The 23696-nt window shown below is 51.1% G+C and overlaps 8 protein-coding genes across 8 annotated transcripts; 4 read left to right on the top strand and 4 right to left on the bottom strand.

Moving 5' to 3' along the window:
- Positions 1-348: 348 nt before the first annotated feature.
- On the top strand, positions 349-5034 carry Z518_00528 (uncharacterized protein; the record flags this gene model as incomplete). The annotated part of the gene is made up of 4 exons (XM_013421130.1): positions 349-631; positions 684-1471; positions 1518-4074; positions 4127-5034. 4 exons carry the CDS (start codon positions 349-351, stop codon positions 5032-5034), a joined length of 4536 nt encoding a protein of 1511 aa, XP_013276584.1.
- Positions 5035-6091: 1057 nt separating this feature from the next.
- Positions 6092-7954, bottom strand: Z518_00527 (uncharacterized protein; the record flags this gene model as incomplete). The annotated part of the gene is made up of 1 exon (XM_013421129.1): positions 6092-7954. One exon carries the CDS (start codon positions 7952-7954, stop codon positions 6092-6094), a length of 1863 nt encoding a protein of 620 aa, XP_013276583.1.
- A 1345-nt stretch (positions 7955-9299) lies between these two features.
- Positions 9300-11139, top strand: Z518_00526 (uncharacterized protein; the record flags this gene model as incomplete). The annotated part of the gene is made up of 4 exons (XM_013421128.1): positions 9300-9840; positions 9890-10167; positions 10217-10335; positions 10389-11139. The coding sequence occupies 4 exons, from the start codon at positions 9300-9302 to the stop codon at positions 11137-11139; spliced, it is 1689 nt and encodes a 562-aa protein (XP_013276582.1).
- Positions 11140-12780: 1641 nt separating this feature from the next.
- On the bottom strand, positions 12781-14043 carry Z518_00525 (uncharacterized protein; the record flags this gene model as incomplete). Its single annotated transcript, XM_013421127.1, has 1 exon — positions 12781-14043. The coding sequence occupies one exon, from the start codon at positions 14041-14043 to the stop codon at positions 12781-12783; it is 1263 nt and encodes a 420-aa protein (XP_013276581.1).
- Positions 14044-14553: 510 nt separating this feature from the next.
- Z518_00524 (uncharacterized protein) lies at positions 14554-16156 on the bottom strand (the record flags this gene model as incomplete). Its single annotated transcript, XM_013421126.1, has 2 exons — positions 14554-15540; positions 15785-16156. 2 exons carry the CDS (start codon positions 16154-16156, stop codon positions 14554-14556), a joined length of 1359 nt encoding a protein of 452 aa, XP_013276580.1.
- A 1230-nt stretch (positions 16157-17386) lies between these two features.
- Positions 17387-17842, top strand: Z518_00523 (uncharacterized protein; the record flags this gene model as incomplete). Its single annotated transcript, XM_013421125.1, has 1 exon — positions 17387-17842. One exon carries the CDS (start codon positions 17387-17389, stop codon positions 17840-17842), a length of 456 nt encoding a protein of 151 aa, XP_013276579.1.
- A 2025-nt stretch (positions 17843-19867) lies between these two features.
- Positions 19868-20671, top strand: Z518_00522 (uncharacterized protein; the record flags this gene model as incomplete). Its single annotated transcript, XM_013421124.1, has 1 exon — positions 19868-20671. The coding sequence occupies one exon, from the start codon at positions 19868-19870 to the stop codon at positions 20669-20671; it is 804 nt and encodes a 267-aa protein (XP_013276578.1).
- Positions 20672-20726: 55 nt separating this feature from the next.
- Z518_00521 (uncharacterized protein) lies at positions 20727-22338 on the bottom strand (the record flags this gene model as incomplete). The annotated part of the gene is made up of 6 exons (XM_013421123.1): positions 20727-21235; positions 21291-21722; positions 21773-21817; positions 21872-21902; positions 21961-22079; positions 22131-22338. The coding sequence occupies 6 exons, from the start codon at positions 22336-22338 to the stop codon at positions 20727-20729; spliced, it is 1344 nt and encodes a 447-aa protein (XP_013276577.1).
- Positions 22339-23696: the final 1358 nt, after the last annotated feature.

The raw sequence follows: 23696 nt of genomic DNA, 5'->3' as shown, positions 1-23696 counted from the left end.
GACCTGACTATTTCAATTCAGCATCAGACGCAGGATGAGACACGGAACTGATTCAAGAAATTGCTCAAACGGGACTCGACCTCGTTTCCGGCCAGCATTGCGGGGAGATTTCCAGAAACAACCAAGATGGAAGTTTTGTGATGTATTCGGAGGCTCATGCTGGAAAATTCCCCACCACTCAAACGGACTTTTCAGCGCGTTGTGGGGTCCACCGATTCATTTTGCCTCAGCTGGAGGTTGGTCGGAGTCAAGGTGAAGAACCTCTGATATAAAGGGGGAAAGCATCGGATCAAGGTTGAGTCGGTCCTTCAACCAGGCTGTCCAAAACCTGCTCGGCATATTTGGGCAATGGCCGGAAACAAATACAATGTCGGCATCATTGGATATGGCTTGAGTGCGAAGATATTTCATATTCCCTTTGTCAATGCGGTATCCGACTTCAATCTATACGCCATCGTGCAGCGAAGCCCCAAGCCCGACGATGACGCGAGCATCGACCATCCCAACATCAAGTTGTATCGTTCTGCGGATGACATGGTCCAAGATGACCAAGTAGATGTTGTCGTGGTGACAACCGCTCCAGAGTCACATTTTCAATTGGCAAAGATGGCAACGCAGAAGAAGAAGCATGGTATGCCAGAATCCCATCTCGGCCCGAAGATGATAAGCTGATCAATCTGCAGTCATTGTGGAAAAACCCTTTACTCCTACATCCGCTGAAGCACGAGAACTGGTTGACCTAGCCAAGTCCCAGGGTGTCATCCTTACCGTCTACCAAAATCGACGATGGGACTCGGATTTCTTAACGCTCCAAAAGCACATCGAGGATGGAACCTTGGGTAGAATCGTCGAATTTGAAACCCATTTTGATCGACATCGCCCTGATCCCCCGGCCGATAACTGGAAGGCATATCACGCTCCGGGGACCGGTGCTGTCTACGACCTCGGAACACATCTCATGGATCAAGTCGTCCATCTTTTCGGTATGCCTGAGCGGATTACTGGATTTGTGGGATCGCAAAGGGAAATGAACACGACGGGTCTGGAGGATTCTTGCACCGTGCTGTTGCATTATGGCAAGATGTTGGTTACGGTCAAAGCCGGCGTCGTCAGCCCTGAAGTGAATCAATTGCGATTCTGGGTTCGTGGTGACAAAGGCTCGTTCAAGAAGTTCCACCTAGATCCCCAAGAGGATCAGTTGAGGCATGAAGGTCTCAGACCGGGCGACCCAGGATATGGTTACGAGCCTGAGGATAGGTACGGGACGATGAACATCTCCAAGGATGGAAAAATCGTGAGCGAGGTCGCTCCTACCGTGAAGCCGCCGACATACACCGAGTACTATCAACGACTAGCAGCCGCATTGAATGGTGATGTCTCAAAAGTCCCAGTTCCTCCCGAGCAAGCTGTGGGTGTAATCCGGTTGGTTGAGCTTGCCAGGGAGAGTTCGAAGCTGGGGAAGACATTAACCGTATGAAGACCTTGACGAGATCCTTATAGAGAACACGTTGGCAAAGGATATCGTGCAAAGAGACTATGGTTTCGCGTTTACCTGGCACAACCGGGTACATGACTATAGATACTTGAATGCTCCGCCGTACGATGCGAGGCTGGGCACTGTGGAGCATAAACTTTCAGCTGCGTTTTCCGTATTTCGAACCATCATTGCGATTCATAGATGCTGTCAGCAGGGCGGCACTCTCCTCGGCCTAGTTACGCCCATGTTCAATGGGTGCCACCGGGTTATACATGACTCGGGCCCGTCCAGGCCAGTTTCTCGTGCCTTGACGCTTCGCCCGGCTTGTTGTTACGACGAAGTTTCCATTGGCCAAATTCCACGCCTCGAGAGGAGCTGGACACCATGGTACGCAATATCTGAACGCAGAATTCCCCCCAAGCACCCATTCTACCTGTTCTGCACAACTTCCTGCAGACAGAGAAAAAATGGACTCCGGGGCCAGCGTCTGCAAGATCACCGGAACCGGCGAAAATTCAGTACAGTCTCAATACTCTTGTTAAATCCGGCCAAAACACGACATGCTTCCGCCCTGGGACTTCCAGCAAGGCGTCCTTCAGATCACCACCACCTGCCACCTGGAAGGCCTCCGGGCCCCGGGAGTTTACCACCTTTTCCTGGTACGTTGGCTCCTCCGCGGTCAGGAAATAGAAGGCGGGCCGAAAATGTCGGAGCTCCCAATCCATTGCTCCCAGAAAACCCCTTGCAGGAGCAGGAACGACAGACAGAGATTTCGTGGAGGAAACAAGAATGGGTGGCCGCCTACAAAAGAAAGGAGGAAAGCGCATGGGGGATCGTCAGGAAACTAGAATTAGAACACACCAGCCGCGAATCGATTGCGTCCATACTGGCATCCGCGAGAGATCGTGCCAAGGAGGAGTACTGGAAAATGCGGGCCAAAGAGCATGTCGCTCAGCTTATTGCACCGATCGAGCGACGCCTGCAGCTCCTGGACGATGGGATTTCCGTCATACGCACAGATCTGACACAGCTACGCGATGAAAGACAACAATTTAAGAACTCACTTCGGGAAAAAGGCGTCATGCTAGAGTGGCAGTTGAACTTCGTGGCCGAACAGGGAAGCATCAACGATACCCTCAGAGAATCCACGAAGGTCTTCCAGGATATTACCGATGACATTCTCTGTGACTCAAATCTCTGGTCAATAGCAAGAGATCTGGCGACGAGAGGACTTTGGGAGAAAGGTTCTATTCCCAGCACTGACGCGGCCAAGGAGCATTTTACTTCCACAGGAGCGAAAGGGTGGAACATCAAACGCGCGATGAGTGAAATCCTGTTGCTGAGATTTGAAGCACAGGTATTGGGACGAGAAGTCTCGGCGGAATTGCATAAACTCCGAAAGATCAGACGCTGCGACATGCTGTACACGAATCTGCCCGAACTCTTCGAGTTTGATGTCCGCCATTTGCAATTCTATTTACTCCTATACGACATTGAAACCAACTCCTTCGAGATACTTAGGCGCTGGGAGCAGTTGCAAGGGAGGCATCCCACAAAGCGCGCTGACTACTATCGTTCTGCGTCTCGGTACCTCGCTAAAAAGATGTACAATCGAGCTCTGGGTACTGCGACATTGTTTATCACGTCCTTTTCTCAATATCAGTTGTCCGGGCTCAGGTCCAACCTTCCTCTTCAAACCGCCCAGGTGTTGAAGTTCCGACCGTTTGCCATATTCCAAGCCAGAGCTCATTCATTGATGGTGTCTGTACAAAAGTTTATCAGCTCGGAGTTTTGGTTACCTCGTGATTCGCTGGAAGGTCGGGAGCGGCATTATAAATTTACCTCTATTAAGGATGCCATGATAGCGGATCGGCGGGAGATTTGGAGACTGTTGACAAATGCAACAATTTGGACAGGAATTTCGTCCATGACCATTGGAATTTCCAGCCCCCCGCGCACGCGAAGCGACTTGATGACAAGTGTCCATCCCACTCCAGAGGCTCGAGCCAATCCCCAATCTATCCTAGGATTGCCTTCCGCTGGAAAACAAGATGATCCACCCTGGCGAAGACCAAAAAACCTATATCCCCGTGACGCAGCTATTCCAATTCACCACGTCGTCGATGTCGAGTTTGCGCTGGATGTTTTGAAACGATTCTCGACCTCGAAAGCCCTGGGAATTGATACTGCTATTCACGCTGTATCTCCGTCGCGGAATCATTACGCTCGAGTTGAGTTTATGATGCTCGCAAGTGATCGTGAAGTCGCAATCTTCCACCTTGGTGTCATGTCAGCCGGCGAAATCCTGCGTTTTGATCGTTTTCAAAGCGTCCTTGGTAACCCTGGAATCTTGAAAGTGGGAGTCAACATGAACTTGCAGCGAACGAGACTGGCGTCTGATTTCCTCATCGATATGGAGGGATGCTATGATCTCACGGGCGATCAGGGTCAAATCTGCCACGACTCCATAGAAGATCCTACTATTGGCTTCATTTCAGCACTCGTTGACCGAAGCTATCGCCATGCACTACCTCAACTCACCCTTCAGCGTGCGACCTGGGAGGCTGGTATGGATAATCCCACTGGTTTCTTTACTCGTGAGGTTTCTCATCTTGACCAAAATGACATTTCACTAATACATTTTCCTAGACCTTGCCGCTCGCCCTTACGCAGCCCTACAGTTATACCACCTTGTTCACAGAGAGTCGCAGGATATCGTGCCTTGCTCGTTAGACTCGCTCCACTCCTCCGCCTCTGCATTTGGCCCTGTACTCCTGTACAAGAAAATAAGTAACGTCCCAGGGAAAAGCAGGGACCTGAGAAAGGGCAACGACCTTGAACAAAGCAGCGACCTCGAACAAAGCAATGACCTCGATCACTCCGATCGACTCCCAAGATCGCCGCATCTTGCACGGACACTCTCACGTGCTGAGTATCTGCGACGCTTGACTGGAGCCATGGCTTTGAAAACTCTTCAAACGGCACGGTTTTGCCGGAAGCTGAAGAAAATACAAGTACCCTTCAGATCATCATGGAAGCGACAGTGGATAAGAAATCTCCAGGCTTACTATCTTTTTACGACTTTCAACGAGAAACCTAAGACAATCAGGGATTATTTGCGGATATCGAACCCTAGTTCATCCATTCTTGCATTTGCGGATCGAGCCAAACTGCCACTAAATGAAGGGGACCATCTGTTGCTGCGACTTACAAGAAGCTGGGAACCGGTCCTTAAAGACAAAACTCTCGACCATTCTGCATCTCTGCCGAGGAAACAGTCCAATTCGAGTCAAGATGTAAAACCGCTTCCGTTTGCAATTGCAAACGCATCTGTCGGGCGATTGAGAGCTGGAAGTGCGACGAAGATCCGGCACATGCCTCTCAAATGCGACGCGAGGACGATGACAGTGACAACGAGAAATAATGAGCGCATCGATGACGGTGCAAAACAGGCGGCGGCATCCCAGGCTCATCAGAAACCCTGGGTTGCATCGGCCCGTCTCAAAACATTATCAGCTAAATCAAACCAGCGCTTGAAATCTACGAAAAGGGCGTAGTTGTCGGAAAGCCGTGGGCGGGCAAAGCCGGTCTAGATGGTTATTCCGCGGGTTCAGCCTCGAACCCGTCGGAAGAGAAACGGTGGCGTCCGAGCAAAAGAGATTCAAACCACAGAGGATAAGGAGGGACCACAAGACCAGTCCAAGGAATCCCAAATCAAACTATGCGGCCATCCTGTATTTTCCTCGGCAGCAACGGAGCTAAAGAAGAATCGGCATACACTTCAACTTTCCGAGGGAGCAAATGAGCTAAAGAAGGTACGGCAGCTTTTATTTTCTAAAGATGTTCAAGCAACGGAGCCAAAGCACTTGAAGGTCAAGAAGGGAAAGACAAAATCTAAGTCGACCTCACCCTCCTCCGCCGTGGGTAGCAAAGAAACCGCATAGGTATTTCTGGGTCTGCCAAGTGGGAAGAAGGCATGCCGAAGTCTATATGATTCCAGCATCGTGAGCGAGGATCTTCGCGATTCAGCATTCGCGGGAGACTTATTTTCTTCTGGATCATCTTGCATGTGGATATGGACATTTGTTGTCACTGGCTATCGCTGTTGCTAATGATGGATTGAAAGACCAAGAACGCGAGACAACTCGGACAGGGACACTTGGCTCACAGCTCGCGAGGTGCCGGAACTTCGAGTTCTCCTTCAGAGAAGACGTCTCCCTCCCTTTTCTTTTGCCGACGAGTTTCATTTTGAGATTCCCACTATGTATTCCTGGTGTATGTATCTCGGTTTTGAGCGACCCTTGGCCAAGGAGGTCCTCTGCCTCCTTCCTGGAAAGTTCCTATTTCCGCGCAGTGAGCTTTTCTTGGGCGAGAAGAGCATTCGTTCTATACCGGGAATTCAATTATGCACTACTCAACTGCTCAGCTGCTCGGATTTAAAGCTGTATTCTATCCGATCCCATACCGACGGTACATCCCCGGCTGCTGTAGCCTGGTCGCCGGTTGATCAGCCAGACGAGACTAGGAGCAGTCATAGTCCAACTGGAGTAGTGTGGCGTAGGTATATGAAAATCGTCCCGCGTCCCATATGGGCTCAAAATCCTCACGCTGATATTACCTTCCGGACCTGCCCCATCGCCTCCAGAATCTTCGTTCCCTTTTCCCCGATACCCCAGAGTCGTCTCTCCGCACAACACGCCAATAATACACGGGGACGCCACTGGCAACGAATGCGATAACAATCACGGTCTGCAGTGGCTGTGCGATCACGGCACGGCTGACGAGGAATAAACTCACGCAGCAGAAGATGATAGGCGTCGTAATCCAGGTGCGATAAGGCCGTTCGAGATGTGGTTCCCTGATTCGAAGCACAATTAGGCCCAACACGGTCAGGAAGTAGAACGTGTAGCCTGCGACGCCGTAGAAGGTAATGAGTGTCTTGAACTCGCCGAGGCAGATGTAGATCAAGCACAGGGCCATGTTAAGTAACATGGCGTTCACGGGCGTGTAACCGAGGCCGATGGATTCGTCGCCGAACACTCGCGCCAGTGTCTTGGAAAACCAGGAGCGTTTGCGAAGTTTGTTCAGCGGTGCGGGTGTCTCCGGGCCAGAGGCGTAGCCGAAGCCGATCTTGCCGAAGATGGAAGGGATGTAGCCTTCGCGCCCGGCGACGTAGACGAGTCGGCCGGAGGTGAATGTCGTGGCGTTCAGGGCGCCAAAGCAGGACGCGCCGACGATGAGAGCGAGGACGAGTCCGCCGATAGATCCGAAGACTTTGCTGCCGAACTGCACGGCGACAGTGTTGGATTTGTTGATCGTTTCAATGGGAAGGACGAAGATGTATGAGATGTTGGCCAGGAGATAGCAGGCGATGACGGCGGGCATGGCGGTGTGGATTACCCGGGGTAGGTCGCGGCTTGGATTCTTGAATTCTCCCGTCACATAGTTCGTGTTGTCCCAGCCGTCAAATGCCCAGAGTCCCGCGTATAAAGCAACGGCCCAGTTGGAGATGTCGGTTGACGTTCCCTCGAACCAGTTGTGGTTTCGCCAGTCTCTGTTCGCAGCGCCGTTGAAGGAAAGACCCGTTACAGCAACGATGATGCCGACGATCGTCACGGCGACCAGCGCTACAAACTTGAAGAACATGAAAATGTCGCCCATGCGTGCTGCAAAGCGTGTTGAGACACAGTTGAGGAGGGTCACGAGGGTGAGGGCGCCCAAGGCGGGGATCTTGTTAATCCAGGGATTGATGTCTTCGACCTCCGCCCCAATCACCGCACGCACCATGTATTCTCCGAAGATAATGGCGATGATGGCCGCCCCCCCCGGTTTCAAAACCAGGATGGCTGACCACGTGAAGAGAAACCCAACTACCTCTCCAAAAATTTTGGCCAGATATACTTGAGCACCTCCGTTGAGGGGGATGGCTCCTCCTAGCTCTGCATAAGACGTGGCCCCGGTCCACGCCAGGAGTCCGGATATCGTCCATACAATCAGCGATGCCCCTGGAGATCCTGCATGAGAATTCACTTGGGCTGGTGAAGAAAATATCCCCGAGCCAATGATCAACCCAACCACCAAGGAAAGGCCGTTCAGATATGTCAAGGTCTTGTTCTTCTCTAGATTTTGCAGGGGGCCTCGTCTTTCCAGTGACAGCGACACATTTGATGGATTCCCAAGTGCAGTATATCCTCCTCCGGTCGAGGAGAGGGGGAACAGCGCCGGGGTGAAGTCGAAGGCGGAGGATACGGAGTAAGATCGTCCCCGTAAGCGGTCGCGTGCTGCCGGGTTGGCGCTGTCGAGAGGGTCTTCGTTCTCGAGAGATAATCGTCGAGAAGAGGAGACGCCGGACCTGGAAGAGGACTCGGAGGTAGGAAGCTCATCATGATCCGAATCAGCCAGTGAAGCGAGCTCGAGGGAATCCCGCCCGGGAAGCGGAAGGGGCTCCTGAACTTCAGTGACGCCGGGGGGCGACATCGTGTGCGGATACGGAGCTAGCGAGGTGTGGATGTCATTGTCTTGTTTGAGTTTTCCTCAATGGCATTTCGAACCCGCCTCCCGACTTCAGCACGACGTCGTAGGGCCTTGAGTGTGTGGTTGTGAAAGAGTCGATGGGTGGTTTGGATCAGACACGGGAGGCCGTGAGCAATGATATTTGCCAAGCCGCTATATAGTAATATAAGCGATACTTGGCTGCTGATTGGCCAGATAGAGCTGCTGCTTTAATTCTCAGCACCTAAAAGTTTATATCAGCAACAGAGCGCCAGTGCTGCTTTTGTCAAGTTGACTGGGGAATCATTATATCAGCGAGGGAATTCTCGGGGAATGACATAAAAGCCGCTAGCTTTTGTCAACCTCGCTGCCGGAACCGTCCGTAATTTGCAAGGGTTGAAGCCCGAAGCGTCGCTACGCTTTATATCACTACTGATATATCAACAACCAGACGCCCAAAGCTCGTCAACCAGACGTTGCACGATGATTAATTCATATGCTCTGATTCCGCCTTGCAGCTCGCTTAAAGTGATGGGCATACACTTTCACGGGTGAGCTCCTCGGAGATCGGAGGGTTTTTTTTTTTTTTTTGTGCAATGGGTTGGCATACCGGATTTCAGGCGCAACGACGCCAGGCTCGCAGCCGACGGGCCGTCTGGAACGGTAAGATTTTAATCGACACGTCGATGCGATGATGCTAGTGCTCTGGAATCTTTTTGCAATTTAAGCAATATGGGCAGCATGACCTCAGTGGGACTCAAAGGGACAGAGATGTATAAAGAGACGACCAATAGAGGCATCTACAGGATACCAGGGCTGGCATCTTAAGATATGTCAAGACATGTGGAGGGAGAGCAACCATTGAGCAGGTCCTTAAGCCTCCACGGTGTTTATTAAGACCCGGGAGATAAACTGATCCGCAGTCGGGTGGGTGAGGTAAGGTCCTTATTCATTCCGCTTTCCAACATCTCACCAGGGAACAAGACGGTAATCTATGTCTAGTTGGGCATACATCCTGAGATGCCATAATCATCGTTTGCCACTTCGAAAGGTACTGACGCGGGTCCTCTGAGCGAGATTCTCGGGAGCTCGCGTGTGTAGCGTGGGAGGTCTGTGCCTATACTTGAAGCCCCTGTCAGCATTGGAGGACATTGACCGTGGCGAGGTAGCGTGAGTCCACCTAGAACCGAAGCCGATTGCTAATGTCGCAGGGAAACGTTTCGCTCGGGGTGGAGTCATCGATCAGGTCTTCTTCCTTTTTCAGACAACAGGTCGCTCTTCCTTGATGAATTGTGATCACTGATCTGAATCTCTGCCAAATCCCTCTGCCATGTCTCAAATCCACTTTGTGCACGAAACCAAGCCCGGGTCTTCGTTGGGCCACCCCCAAGTACGTGCATTACGTTCACACGTCCGCAAGATCAATTTGGAGAGGTCACACCAACAGAGCACCCAACGCCTGGAGAATTTTCGGTCCTTGACGGTCACCGATTTTCACAGTGATAGAAAGATAAGAAGCGGGAGACGAAAATCCTCCCTGCAGTCGGATCCGCTTCAGTCTTTTACCACTGAATCTGGGAGCTCATCATCAGGCCTCCACCGCAACGACTCTCAACGATCCTCTGACCGCCCACAAAACTCTGATGCTCCCACAAGAGCATTCGAATCCCTCCTGTCAAGCGATAGTGACATCTTGCCCAAAAGGTGTTGCGTCAGCCATTCAGCATCGCTAAAGCCTCCGCTTCTCAGCTCAGGACAACCTCCACGTGATGGCGACTCTTGTGGCCAGGAAGGTCAGCATCCATACGCTTCACAGATCTCCGTCCGTACCCAGATTGACCCAGTATGGATTGACCATCTTCTGAAGAGTTGTAGGTGCGTCTCTTGGTGGCAAGGGACGACTAACCTCATTCTTCCCAGGCGCATTTCAAGTGGCGGCGGAGCCTCTCTTTGTTGCGAACCATTTTAACAAGGATTTGACAACTCTTTCCGTTTTTCCTGGATGCCTAGAAAATTCGGCGTTTTTATATGCTTTCCTCTATTCCCTCCTTCGCCTGCGTAATGGCGGCCGCTCAACAAGCGAATCTCTCAAGTTCAAAGGCAGAGCGATCCGATTGTTGCAAGAAGACCTGGAGAAGGATGACCCTACACTCCGAGCTTTGTCCATTGGGACCATCCTTATTCTTTGCGGCATCGCAGTACGTTTCATTCTTTGGGAATTTTAGTGGGTCGCTAATGGGAATGCAGCATCGAGCTGGCGACACTGCCGAGCATAGCACTCACGCTAAGGGTCTTTCTAAGTTGCTGCAACTTTGTCGAGCACGGGGTCTTCCCTTACGTTCTGAAGTTCTTCGTGCAATTTTCTGGTCCGTCAATACAGCATCACTCGGTGAGATGAACTTACTAAACCGGATGACAGGCAACATTTGTTAGGAGCTGCCCTTGTCGGCGATCGACAACGATTTTATCAGCACGATTTCTCAGCTATTTTCAGGCAAACCGCAGGGTTCCTATCTGAGTCCAGCCAAGGGCTCCCAGTCGGATTCACCTGTCATCGCCAAGTCATCAGCGAGGATATTATTTCCTGCATTTGTGAAATCGTCCATTTGCAGACCCTCATCGCCGCCGAGACAGTCGATCAGACAACAGTGAATGATCTACAAACATCGATCGAATCTCGTCTCATTTTCCCTGAAAGCCCCCAACAAGAGCCTGGACCAATTGCAGAGTGCTGTCGAATCTCAGTGTACATCGTCTGTTACATGTCTTCGACATCAACTTGGAATTCGTCTTTCGTTCCATTGAGATTGGCAGAAAAGCTGTTGGTCATGCTTGATGAGTCAAGCAATGGCGACCTGTGGGTTTCACGACGAGACTTATTGCTTTGGTTGCTTCTCGTGGGGGTTTCCGTTTCCAGAGGACAGAACTGTTTTGCAGCTGCACTTACGTCTCAGTACCAGCGCCTACTTACTCGCACGGCACAGGAGGCAAAATGCTGGGTGGACGTGCAGCACAGCGATATCCTTCTGCAAGCAGTGACAGAGGGCTTTATCTATGCCCAGCACTGGGTTGCGGAGAGACACACTGTACCGGAGTGGGTGCAACTCGAGAAGGTGCTTGCCCAAGGTAACTCAGATGAGCACCGGGAGAAGGCCGGGGGCCGCGGGTAAGAGAATGCTAACCAGCTGGTATCAAGAGGCAAACCCCAGATTCATGGATCATAGGTCACAGATGAATAGAGATGAGGTATTTACTCCCTTCGGAATATATTTCTGTCAAGTTATTACCGAAGAAACACTGACTAACCTACGACAAACTTGGTAAAAGATACTTCTAGATTCGACGAGGCTGTTAGTTGCTTAACGATACGAAGGAATCAGTCACTCTGAGTGCCAGTCAAATAATATCTTCTCACCCCTTTCTTTCTCATGTTCTTCTGCCTGATCAAAACCCGACCAAAAGTGCTTATCATATTCGGGTAGGTACCTAGGAAACCTCCCTCTCCTCTCCTCGACTTTCGACATTAACGACCTGTGGGAAACATTGCTATTTTGGCACCAGTGCGTCAGTGTTCCTGCGTCACGCACACGAGTCAGTATATATCATGACGACGTCCCGGAGGTTTACTAATCTCGCTCAAGAAGATCGCGGAGTGCTATTGGCACGTCAACGGCGACGGATCCGGCGGCTCACTTAACATATATTGCATCTCCACAGAAGGAGATGACCATATGCCCCTGCTGATCTGGCCTGTTCGATGCGTATATGCTGACGTATTACAGGTTCGTCGGCTTGTCGGGGCCTAAAGAATTGAATTGCCATTTACTCAGCTGCAGGTTGTTTGGAGCTAAGTCCTATCACAAAACGCTTACGGAAAGATGCTGACCAGGTCAGGGAGGAAAGTTGCTTGCCCTGATAGGAAGTTACGGATCCGGCCTCTTATGCAATCGCGAAAGGACATGAGGAACGTATGGCGGCAGGCCAGCCTTGGGAGCAAGGCCAGATGACATGATTTCCGTTCCTCTGTGGGCTATGCTTGGGTAGAGGGGTAGAGGGGGTAGAGAACTTATGTCTATATGGTCTCACGATATCACTACATTGTCAACTTCATCTTCAATCATACCCCTACCAGTCGGTACATCGACTTGCTCTGTACCAGCCTCCGTGCATAATTTTCCGGCCATATTATCGCCCTCCTTGTTAGGAAAACCCGGCGTAACAGATCCTCAGGTGTGATACGTGACATAGGACTGAGTTGAGAGGCATCCTATGAAATTCTTTCAAATATTGAATCGGAGGTTGAACTCGAATGCCGTAAAGAATGTATTTTCAAGCAGTCGGTAATCCCTTCTCTCTCTTCGTAATGGCGTCAACCATGCCTATGCACTAGGCCGCGACACTGAATCCAAACGTCGTCAATGCGCCAAAGCCCGATGGTAATCGACACGGATCGCTCTAGCCCTCGGGATCGTAGTCGTCCAAATTCCATGACGTGTTCGTTGAACAGGATCACGAAGTACGCTGTACACCAATACCCCAGCAAACTGAGGAAGTTCTGTAGGTATGTGTTCAGTGTCTCGCGGTCGAATGTGGCAACACAAAAATGAGGTACCATCGTGGCGATAGGCTTATCCCTTTAAGCTATAGAGATAAAATGTAGCATACTTCCCCGCGTTTGGGAAGGGGGACACCAAGACTATGTTCGGGGAGGTGGGCGCTCCAGATAAGCTCGTATTATGATGCTTGCCATTGAGCCTGATTTGTTCTAGAAAGGGCCATACATCAAGAAGATCTGCCGGTATCTGTCACCCTCAAGCACTGATCAATTTCTTTGCTTCTTCTGCAATGTCATACAAAAAGAAGAAGTCATTGTACTCCTGAGAGAATGTCTTGGCCTTGGGGCTGGGGATTTGCCCATCATAATACTTCTTCACCTCCGCCATCATCTTGTCGGGCGGACCCACCATCTTGTTCGACATTGTCTGCACGGCGCTGACTCGAGGAATGCGAAGCTTGTCGAAAATTTGCGCTCGGGACCGCACGTCTGAGGGAGATTTGACATCCTGAAAGAGCACTTCCAATGCCATGGCGTCTTCTAAAGCCATTGACGCACCTTGGCCGTGAGTGGGTAACATGAGATGGCCCGCATCGCCTACTAAGATGGCTTGGCCTTTTGAATACTTCTCAATGGGATCTCTCCACATTTGGGTATAGACCTTGACTTCGGTGGCATCGTCACAGATCGCTTGAACCGCCGGATGAAATCCTTTGGCATCTGAGATCACGTCCTGGTAGTCTGCTGGTGAATCCCAGCCTTCAATGCCTTTTTCCTTGGGCTTCGTAGGATGCACAAGCGCCACATACAAAAGCTCTCCACCGCGACAGGGGTAAGTATTGATAAGAAGACCAGGTCGGCCCACCTCTGTCTTGTAGAAGGTGGTGAATCCCGGCAGCTGGCCCTTGTAGAATTCACCAGCTTCAGGGTGGGCGAGCACTCGTTTGAATGGTTGCAAGAAGCGGTACATTGACATGGGAGATTTGGTGACAGGATACGGACGGCCGATGACTTTGGCAATAAGTTCGCTATGTGCGCCATCGGCAATGATGACTAGGTCTTTATTCACCTCATTGCCGTTGGCAAGCCGGAGGACTCCGTTGTCGACATCCACATCCACCACTTCGGTGCCGAGGTGTATCTGGGGCTGAGGTTGTCGTGCCTCCACCAGTTGTTTCAGCCCTGCATGGAGATCTGCTCGGTGGAAAAGCAGCCATCTGTCACCGTACTTTTCTTTGATGTCGGTGAAGAATTCTACCGAGTCAACTTCGGTGGTGTCTGCCCGGATCCGGCGCATTTGGCTGTAGTCCAGAGCTCCGGCCTGGTCAAAATCACAGCCCCATTTCGACAGGATTCGCGTTCCATTCGGTCCTATGATAATGGCGGCACCGGTTTCATTCCGGAACTTGGATTTTTCATATAGCTCGATCGAATGTCCTGCTCTGGAAAGCGCGATAGCGGCTGACAGACCTGCTATGCCTGCTCCGACGATGCCAACCTCCAGTTGATCGGTTGGCATAGCTTTTCTGAGAAATGACGAAGCGGTTTGATATAGCAAAGCTCGTCATGCAGATACGAGTGATCAAAGTCTAGATAAATGGATCAGGCTGCAAGGATGCCGATAAGTTGAGGCACAACGTGTGCCGCCAAAAAAAACTAACAAAATGAGCGAAACCGCCATCTGGAATCTTTTCACACGTGACGCCACCTCTCTGTTGTTGTAGCGGCGGTAAGAGAATGTATATGCTAACTAGAACTATCTGCTGGAGTAGCTGCTTTTACCTATGTATGTTCCGGAAACGAATGTAGTCTAGCATAAGCTAGAACCCCTTGGCCTACAGTACTATTCAAATGACAACCCAATCAACCCTCCAATACAAGATGTCAATTTCCGGTTCACGAAAAGTTGAAAACATTCCTATCTGGACAAACTCGCGCTCAGAGATCTGCTTGAGGAAAATCCCGTTATGTTCTTTCTCATCTTGTGATAGGGCAATCGCAACGTTCCTAGACGGCGGAATGAACTTGTCTATCCACTCGTCAAGCGCTGTAAGACTATCTTGAAGGGCATCATCGAGCAGATGGCGTTTCTTGCACCGGTGGGAAGTGGAGTCGACTCCAAAAGCAATCTCTTCACGTTCCATATGATGCCACTGGCGAAAAAGAATGTGGCACCAAGTTTCTTTGCGGCTTCTCTCACGAAAGATAATGGATATTCATTTGCGGAGCCCCCAACGGATGTCTCCTCACCCGTCTGCGTTCTTTCTGTATACCAGTCTGTAACACCGATAGCGGACATAATGGCTTCGGCTCTATTTCGCTCGCAATACCTATCGGCGCACGCTTGTAAGATCGAGGAGCGTGGGGCATTCAGCAGAGTGACCAAGTGACCCTTTCTTTCAAGAGAACGTAACTCTTCGAAGATTCGTGAGACCACGCACTGGTTTCGGAGGGAGGCATCCGTAGATTGAGTATTTCTCTCCTCGTCTGGAATGACTTGTAGGACATATAAGGATAGAGCTGCAATGTCATCGAGACCGATATCGCAATGACGATTGATGCTTCCAACCGGGAGGATCTCCCAGTGTTGGTTGCACAACCGCATATCTGGCCGAAGGCACAATTCTTGCAAGGTCCATAACGATGTCAGCCAGCCGTTCAACGACGCATTGCTATCGTCATGAACGTGAGGCCCGGGCAATAGGAGTTCTAAAGACACAAAATCATCTTTCATGACTGATTTCCACAATGAGGAGGAAATTTCCAGCTGGTCTTCCAATTTTAGACGGAATACCGCTAGCAGCCTGATTGCTCTTTCTAATCCGTTCCAGCTATCTATATCATTCAGCCATGCCACGGCAAATCTGGCGCTTTGGAAGATCTTCGTCTGTCGTCCAATCTCACGGATCGCCATAGATTTGAGGTTTGCGTCTTCGACATCTTGCGGAATGCACAACAGATCAATCCATATATAGGGGGTCGCAAAAGGACAAGAAACCAAAATTTCTTGGAGGATCTGAAACTTCGATCTTCGTGTTCTGTGGTACCGCCCACCAATCAAGCCCTGGGATGCGGGCGGAAAACGAGTCCCTTTTTCTTGCACGTCCCCATGGATGGCTAATCGCAGTATACTCAACGGGTCCCTCCAGGTTCTCGACAACCACGGTTCGCCTTTGTCTTACGTCCCACAGGTGGTACGGTAGCTCGTGGCTATTGTCGCAATTCTCCAACCATGGAGAGGAATTCATGGTTGCGCTAACCTTTTCTCGGGGAATCCTCCACCAAGTGCTTTCGGAGATGGAGTTCTTCCATTCAAGTCCCAGCTCGCCACTGCTGCCTCTCATTTTCTCGAGAAAGGATTGTACATTCTTCATATGCATAATGGCCTGAGCTTGGTCCAGCCAGGCGCGTCTTTCAGGGGGATCTTCGCGTTGGTTTGAGACGCTAGGAGAGGCTGTCACCTTTCTAGACGCATCCCTGAAAATAATCGTGCTCCAATGTTCACCGGACACTCTAGCCTGCTCTTCAACAAAACCGTAATAGTAAGGTACGGCAATTCTTTGACAAGACGAGATCAATGCGGCTCTTTCCCGGTCGAGATCCAACGTATCAATATCGTCTCCACGAGACATCCCAGGGAGAAACTCGGATTGAAATAATCGAAACAAAACACCGTGATATGAATGATGTTTCCGGCGCCCCTTTTTATTGCGTGGAATTTGCTTTTCGTGTACATGAATTCTATGTCGAAGAATGTGGTCATATCCAGTTGTCCGTCCCTGCAGTGGACGAACAATTCTGTGAATGACCGAGCCGCAGAGTGTGCATACTGGCCGTCGTCAGCCTCCTCGAGGTCAGCCAAGAGCTCATTGGGATGCGTAGATTGCAGCAGGGCGTGGTTCACGTTTTGGATGTCGCGCATGAAAGCATCGGCTTTAGATGCGCCAATCGCGGCAGGGATATTGCATGTTTCGGGGTGACGTCTGAAATCTTCCAACTTGTCTGCAGTCTCCAGTTTAGTCTTTGTCAAGCGCCAAAATCCAGTAAGGCTCTTCAGGAAGCAGATATCTGAGACGCAGCCCCCTTCCATGTCTTGTAAAAATTGGACAATGTTTCCCTTCGTGGGGATCATCTCGTAAGAATTTGGCCATCCACGGAATATTGGCAATCGAACACGAGATGCGACAAATCGGGCAATTGGACGAACTCTGACAATAAGCCATTGAAGAATGTTTCTCATTGCCATAGCCATCCAACATCGATTTCGCAGGCCTTGTTATTGGAGCAGTCCAAGGGTTGAGCCTTAACGGGGACGTCTGGTTTCAATAGGAAAATTGCTCTGAGGATTGAGCGTAGGGGTATGACAATTCATACAACTAGAATCACAGTTGCTAAGGCGTTTGAGAGAAAGATGGATCTTTTCAGTGTCGCGATAGAATCCACTCGCGCCTTGATGCGGTCGAGCAATGAATTGTTCACCTAGACACAATGGCGTGAGAGCAGTGTCGCCCAATTGCGCCCTCGACCCCGTAAACTTTTAGCACCACCTTCGGAGGCCCCTGGGTAGTTATACGCGGGTGCCCCGTTCCAGGCACCCTGGCTCCAGGCCCAACCAAGTCAATCAGGCACGTGCAGAGGCTGCTCAGAACTGCTCCGGCTGAGGCAGCAACCGCCCAGGCTCAAAGACGGAATTGGAAAATACTCATGTCGAGATTCCGACGTCGAACGTCCTTGTTCCTTCAATGTTGTCACTCTTGCATTAGTCCCAACTCATCTTGTAGTGCATTGACGCATTGCCACCGTCGACGAGCTCCCCGTCCTCCGAACACCTTGACATTGGCCGGCTGCCACCTTGTATCACTATGTCTGACGCCTCCACTGCAGTTCTTCCTACCCGGATCATCCTCAGCCTGATCGGCCTGGCCTCTGCAGCAGGAGGTTACCTCGCCGATTGGAACGAAACTCACGTCTTCAATCCCAAATGGACTCCTCATGCCAAATTTCACAACGGCCAAACCATGAGCACCGGTCTCGGTCTCGGCCTGCTCACCTTCTACTACACCTGGCGAACCACCAACACCGGCTCCTCGCCAGGGCTGCTGGATAACCTGTTCACGGCAACTCTCATGTCGAGTCTGTACTGGGTAACACAACTGAGCGCCATTCTGTACCCAGGCACCAAATGGGTGGACGATGAATTCAAAGAGAGTCATGGAGAACCGCAGAAGAGAGGGGCACCAGTACTATTGGGTGTGAGTTGGTTGGCATTTGGGCTGGGATGGTATAGGTTGACCCGAGGTCATATTAAGAGTTCATAAACCAGTTGGTGCTCAATGGAGCTCTCATATGTGGAGAGCTGGTTGGCATAGGAATGCTGGCTTTGGAGGCTGGCGTCTGCTGCACTACAACACGCCTCTGCATTTCTTGGGAATCAAACCTCCCTATCTTCTCTTTGACATCCGGTGTATCATTTTGCAGCCTCGCAATCCCCTTCCTATATTTGAAAATGTATTCATTCCCTCATTTCATTCCTCAACGACGAGTAATCTGAAGGAAGGTCTTGGGGCCGAGGCTGATCATGATTTCAGGCTATCGGTATGATCCACCGAACATATGAACAATTCCATCCTGGCCGTCAGTCTCGACCGCTAATCATCTTGTACATCCTACAGGTAGAGTCGATCCGTATCTTCAGATTTGACCATGGGAAGCCTTCCGCCCGCCTTACGGGCACTCTTGTAGCCCCACCTCTCGCAGCACTCCCCAACTATGAGGCTATATCTGACGTCTGAGGTAACAGCTTTGACGGAGACGCCATCACTTGCGACGGCCACTCCCGCGGGATCGGGTTGGACCTTTCATCCGCATTCGAAACCTCCTGCCATCAAGCCCGCCCTCGTCTCCTTTGGGCTGATGGGATTTACATTAGTCGGCAGGACCCCACGGAGTGGAGCTGGTATTATGGCCAGACAAAAGAATCCTTATATCTCTGGGTGAGAGCGATGGTGGCGCAGTTGACGACGTATTCGAATTGCTCCAGATTCTAGGTTCTCATAGAGAAATCCTACGAAGATTCGAAGATAGAGTGAGAGCTGCCTGTTGAGGTCTCAACCATATCCACGCCTAGCCGGGTCAAGCTAGTAACGGTCAGTCGACCTCGCTGTTCTGCGGCTAACTAGATATCCCAAAACTTCCGTCATTCAAGTTGTTGTCATCCAAGTGGTCCAACATGGTGATCATCCCTACCGAAAGACCCCCTGAAACAACCGATTTCCAACAGTTCTTCACTGTGCGCTTGGATGATCGACAATATTGATGCAGGTGGAACGAACTCATGCATCGGAAGAGCAGCAAGATACTCCGTCCGAGAAGGTGCTAATAAGATTCTTCAGCGTTGATTTCTCCAGAGATCAGGACATGGAAGAGGCGACAGGCGAATTGGTATAGTCTCGTTGATTCTAGGACTCACCTCCACTGAGCCCTCCCTTGCACTAGTCAAGATCCACTCCACGTCAAGAAGCATGGGACAGAAACGACGAGTCCGATGGGAAAGCCAGGCTCATTTCCAATTTCTGTCTTGGGTCTCAATACTGGGGATTCACCGCTGGCCGAGCAAGGACCGTCGAGGCATGTCGATTTCGACGGAAGCAGACACCAGCTTTGCATTCGTGAAACTGTCCTTGGTGTACCATCCGCCGCAGATCGAACCAGTTCCTCGCGATAAGTCCCAAGGAGCACATCTCGCAAGGGCTAACCCTTTTGTAGACCATGATCCTCCACCCGCGGGGAATATTCTCTCCTAGGCGATAGCAAGGGATGCTGGGTCGAGGGACACTCGTAATGTGTATGACATCCAGCCTTAAACACCTTGATCTGGCGACATTATGGAGAGGCCTATTGAGTTGGCCGATCCTCGTGAGACGATGTCCAAGCGAGGTCGCCGCTGAAACCCTTGCAATGACGATGTTGGGTTCTGTCGGACTTCGGTTAGGCCGTGTATTCGTATTTACCACATCGTATTCGGACGAACTTCGTTTCCGTTATTAATCATACGATTTTTCTACTCCTGAGTCACCGGAACTACATGAAAGGTCATCCTGTCTATAGGAAAACTTCAGGTCGATGAGGTCAAAAATCAGAATATATATAATCAGCCCCAATTCAGTTCGTTACTCTCACTCATTCTCGGCGAGTTGATGTCTATATCAATTCACGGCTGGTCCATTTCATCCTTTATAAAGTATCAAAGAGCATTAGCGCTTCGACCTGGCTCTTTCATCTCCTATCTCGCGAACCGAAGAGCTGCCATCCAAGTCTCACAGAACCAGCAAAATTCGTGCCGCATGGACCCAGCCAGTCTGAACAAGAAAGCCCAAGAGCTCAAAGCGCTGCACCAGCCAGGCAACCCCGTCATCTTTGCCAATGTATACGACATCCCATCATCTAGGGTCGTCGCAGGCCTGCCATCTTGCAAAGCATTAGCCACTGCATCCTTCGCCGTCGCCCGTGCCTACGGCCTCGAAGACAAAGACTTGACCCTCGAAACCAACCTCCAAGCAGTCCGTAGGATCGGCAGAGTCGCATGTGAATTCAACAAGCCACTGACCGTCGACATCCAAGACGCATATGGAGATCGGCTCGAAGAAGCCATCGTGGGCCTCATCGAACGCGGCGCCGTAGGCTGCAATTTGGAGGACTGCAACATGGAGACCAACGAAATGTACGCGCCGGACGAGGCCGTCGACCGCATCAAGCGTGCCCTAACCGTCGCTCGGGCTGAAGGTATCCCGGATTTCGTGCTGAATGCGCGCTGCGATGTGCTCCTCCACGGCGGCGATATGGAAGAAGTTTTCACACGTGGAAAAATGTACCTAGCCGCCGGTGCCACATCCGTGTTCGTGCTGGGTGGCCGTTCCCGCGGCGGCGTCAAGACGGAGGAAATCAAGCGTCTCGTCAAGGAATTCGATGGCCGATTGAATGTCTCTTGTCAACTCATGGTTCCGGGAAAACTGTCAGTCAAGGAAATCGCGGAGCTGGGGGTTAGTCGGATCAGTGTTGGGCCGCAGATGCTGTTTAAGGCGACCGAGGCGATCGAAACGGAGGCGGAGAAGTTGTTATCTGGGATTTCAATTCGCAACGGCGACTAGCAATTTAATGAATTATTACGACCGTGGGAATACATTCAAGTATCTACTCCGACCTTCACAATGGTGAACCAGCCCGTTCTGCACCGGCGAAGATGTGCGTCAACGATTCCCAGATCGGTTGTCCCCCATACGTGAGATCTTCGAACGGTGCACATGTCAAAGGTTCAAGTGCTGAGCCCAGGGCGTCGGTCAGCAACTCCAAAGGTTTGGCCAAGGTTGCATAGAGGCTGGACAGAGAGTCTGGAGATACTGTCTTGACAATCTGGAGTACGAAGCAGAGGAGGTTATTGCCCTCCAACAGCGTCTCGGCATTCAGTAGACCGCCAGAAAGATCAGAGATGTTCAGTGGTGTGAACGAGTTGACAGTCCCAGTATTACCTCCGATTGAAGCCAGCTCCGGGTACCTGACGAACCAGTCCACGAGGTCCAGGTTCAGCTGCACCAGGCCGTAGTCGACGGGTCTCTTGAACCAGTGGTTGGGGATGCGCTCCCAGCCCCGTTTGTACTCGAGTTCGCCGTCGTCGGTGTCTACCACGGCCCAGAAGGACTTGAACACATCCTTAGCTGGGCCACCACATTAGCACTACCCCCTCAAGGACCTGGCTGACTTGCCACTTACTCATGATTCCATCAGGACTCTCCGTCGAGTGGTTCGCCAGCAATCGAAGAGCAAAGGCAACTCCAGCATTGCGAGCAATGGCCCCGGTATATGGTCCGTACCAACAGTATGGATTGGTGGCTATGCATTCGTGGAGAGCATCGATCGCATGCTCCAGCACGTCGTCTGTTGAAATGACGTTGGTACCATCTCCCGGCCGGTTGTAGAGCTTTAGAAAGCGGTCCATATTCATGGTGGAAGCGTCACCTGTAACATAAAGATCGTCGCGAGTGAGCGAAGCATCTGCCTCCAGCCAATTGTGTGACCTTCCAATGCCTCGAGGTTCCCCCAGGAGCCCCAGCAAGTTTCCGAGGAGATTCTGGACCTGGGGGGACGATCCATCGAGAGAGAAGCCGGGGCTCAAGGAGAGAGGATTGCCGGTCCAAACGGTGCCTGTGTGGGATTAGCTTGATGGTCTTGAATTTTGAGGCGCCAAGTGGTACCCATGACTGAGAGGATTGTCGATAGACCGACGTCCATTCCGTACACTGCCTTGGTCATCAGCATCATGGGGTAGTAATTGCACTTGTTCAAACACTCACCTTGGTTCATGACACCGATCACGTCGAGAAACTGGCGGCGCCATTGTTAGACTGGTGACTGAAATCGAGATATTTGAAGCGAGGCCTACTTTTGCCACTCCAGACCGATCAATATACCCATGGTTGGCTAGTGCATTGAGTCCGGGACATGGACCTCGTTGCGCGCCTGCCTCGAAGTCGGGAGCTTGCCATTCATGCTCGCCGTCAACTTGTTCTGCATCAGCCCCGGGTTCTTAGACTGTCTGAATGCCCATCATACCCTCAATTGGTGTATCTAAAGGATTGATGAGGAGCCTTTTCTCCCGTTGATGTTGTACGTGACGAACGATGTCATCGAAGGATAAGTCGTCAGGGATGTCCAGTCCACCTGATCGCGCAAGAATGGCAACATTGGCGGCCGTGGGAAAAGCAGAGGAAAGGACACAGCTACCCAGTAGTGCGGCCCAACACGAAAGAAAGAATTTCATTTCCAGCAAAGTCAAGAACAACAAAGGTGCTGGGCGAAAGAGCGACGTACCCAAGAGAGCGACTAAAGTGAGTTGGTAAATGCTGGCAAAGCAATGTCAGGAACAGAAGAATCTCAACATTGAAGACTGGTAGCAGCAGCGGCAGCCATCGGCGACCAGGACTTCGCACGGTCGTCTACGAAGCTTGCAACGGACGTCGAGTCATCTCCCAGACGTGGAACTGCGGATGTGGGCTATGGGACCATACTGCTTGTAGCATGAAAGTCATAGAAATCCCTCGACGCAGATTTGATGCGTTCATCGTCCGTGGCGACGAGGGGTTAGATATTGAGGAAAAACCCACTCCCTCCTCTCCCTGCCTTAGGCGAAAATAAGAGACCGTAGACGAATTGGATCTAACGACCTTTACCGACGCTCTTCCAAGCGTGGGAGAGTTGGGACTTGGGCAGAGGGCCAAAGTCGATACCACTGGTCTCAAATTGCAAAGATCAACGTGACCACATGGATCCTTCAGGAGCCCAAGTGCCCAACAGCCCTGGTACCAGGCCACTTTCCGGGGGACGCCGCATCCGGCACCGCACCGTCCATTGCTATGGCCCCTGACTAATGCGGCTGGCTAGTGTTCGGGGGGATGAGAACCAGGTCCGGTGTCGACTCGCTATGAGATGAGACAACGGGCATCTTCCCAACCGGGGGACGACTTGGTCGTTGTATGTTGCCATGTTATGAGGAAAGTGGGGAACGGTTTACTCTCTACGTTGTGAATCTGTCGATCCCCTCCTACTCGGCCTGGTCTTGTGTTTGCTGAAGAAGGATGCCCAGGAGCTGCCAGCATTCTGGAAACGGTGAGAAACTCAGTGATCGGCCATTGGTGCACATGACCTACAAGACTGCGATACTATGGACAACAGGTAACGCCGGTAGAAGAGCACTCTCATGTAGGCCTTGCAGAAAGACGAGAAGAGCTGCATCCTATAGACTTGCCCGCCCAAAATGTCTCCAAGAGGGCTAAGCTGATCTATCGGATAGCGCAACCAGGGCCATCATAGAATTTGTAGGTACCATGATTCCGGAGACCTGGGACCTTTGCTTCTAGGATATTGCCCAATATATTTGAATGGCTGCAGACCAAAGTAAGGTTGGTTGTGGGTCCTTGGCGTTTTCATTTTCATTGAGGCAGGATCCATGAAGGTTGAAGGAATTCCTTGGCCCTTCCTGGCGTGTTCTTTGATAGTGGCGGCTAGAAAAGGATAGTGGGCTGAATATGAGGCTGGGTATATCCCTGTACCTCGAGGCTACCAGCAAACTGGGCAGAAGATTGACAGGAGCACAGTGTGGAGTATTGCTGATTTCCATAA

Source organism: Rhinocladiella mackenziei (assembly GCF_000835555.1).
Source record: "Rhinocladiella mackenziei CBS 650.93 unplaced genomic scaffold supercont1.1, whole genome shotgun sequence".
NCBI lineage: Eukaryota > Fungi > Ascomycota > Eurotiomycetes > Chaetothyriales > Herpotrichiellaceae > Rhinocladiella > Rhinocladiella mackenziei.
This window is presented reverse-complemented; position numbering and strand designations above follow the sequence as displayed.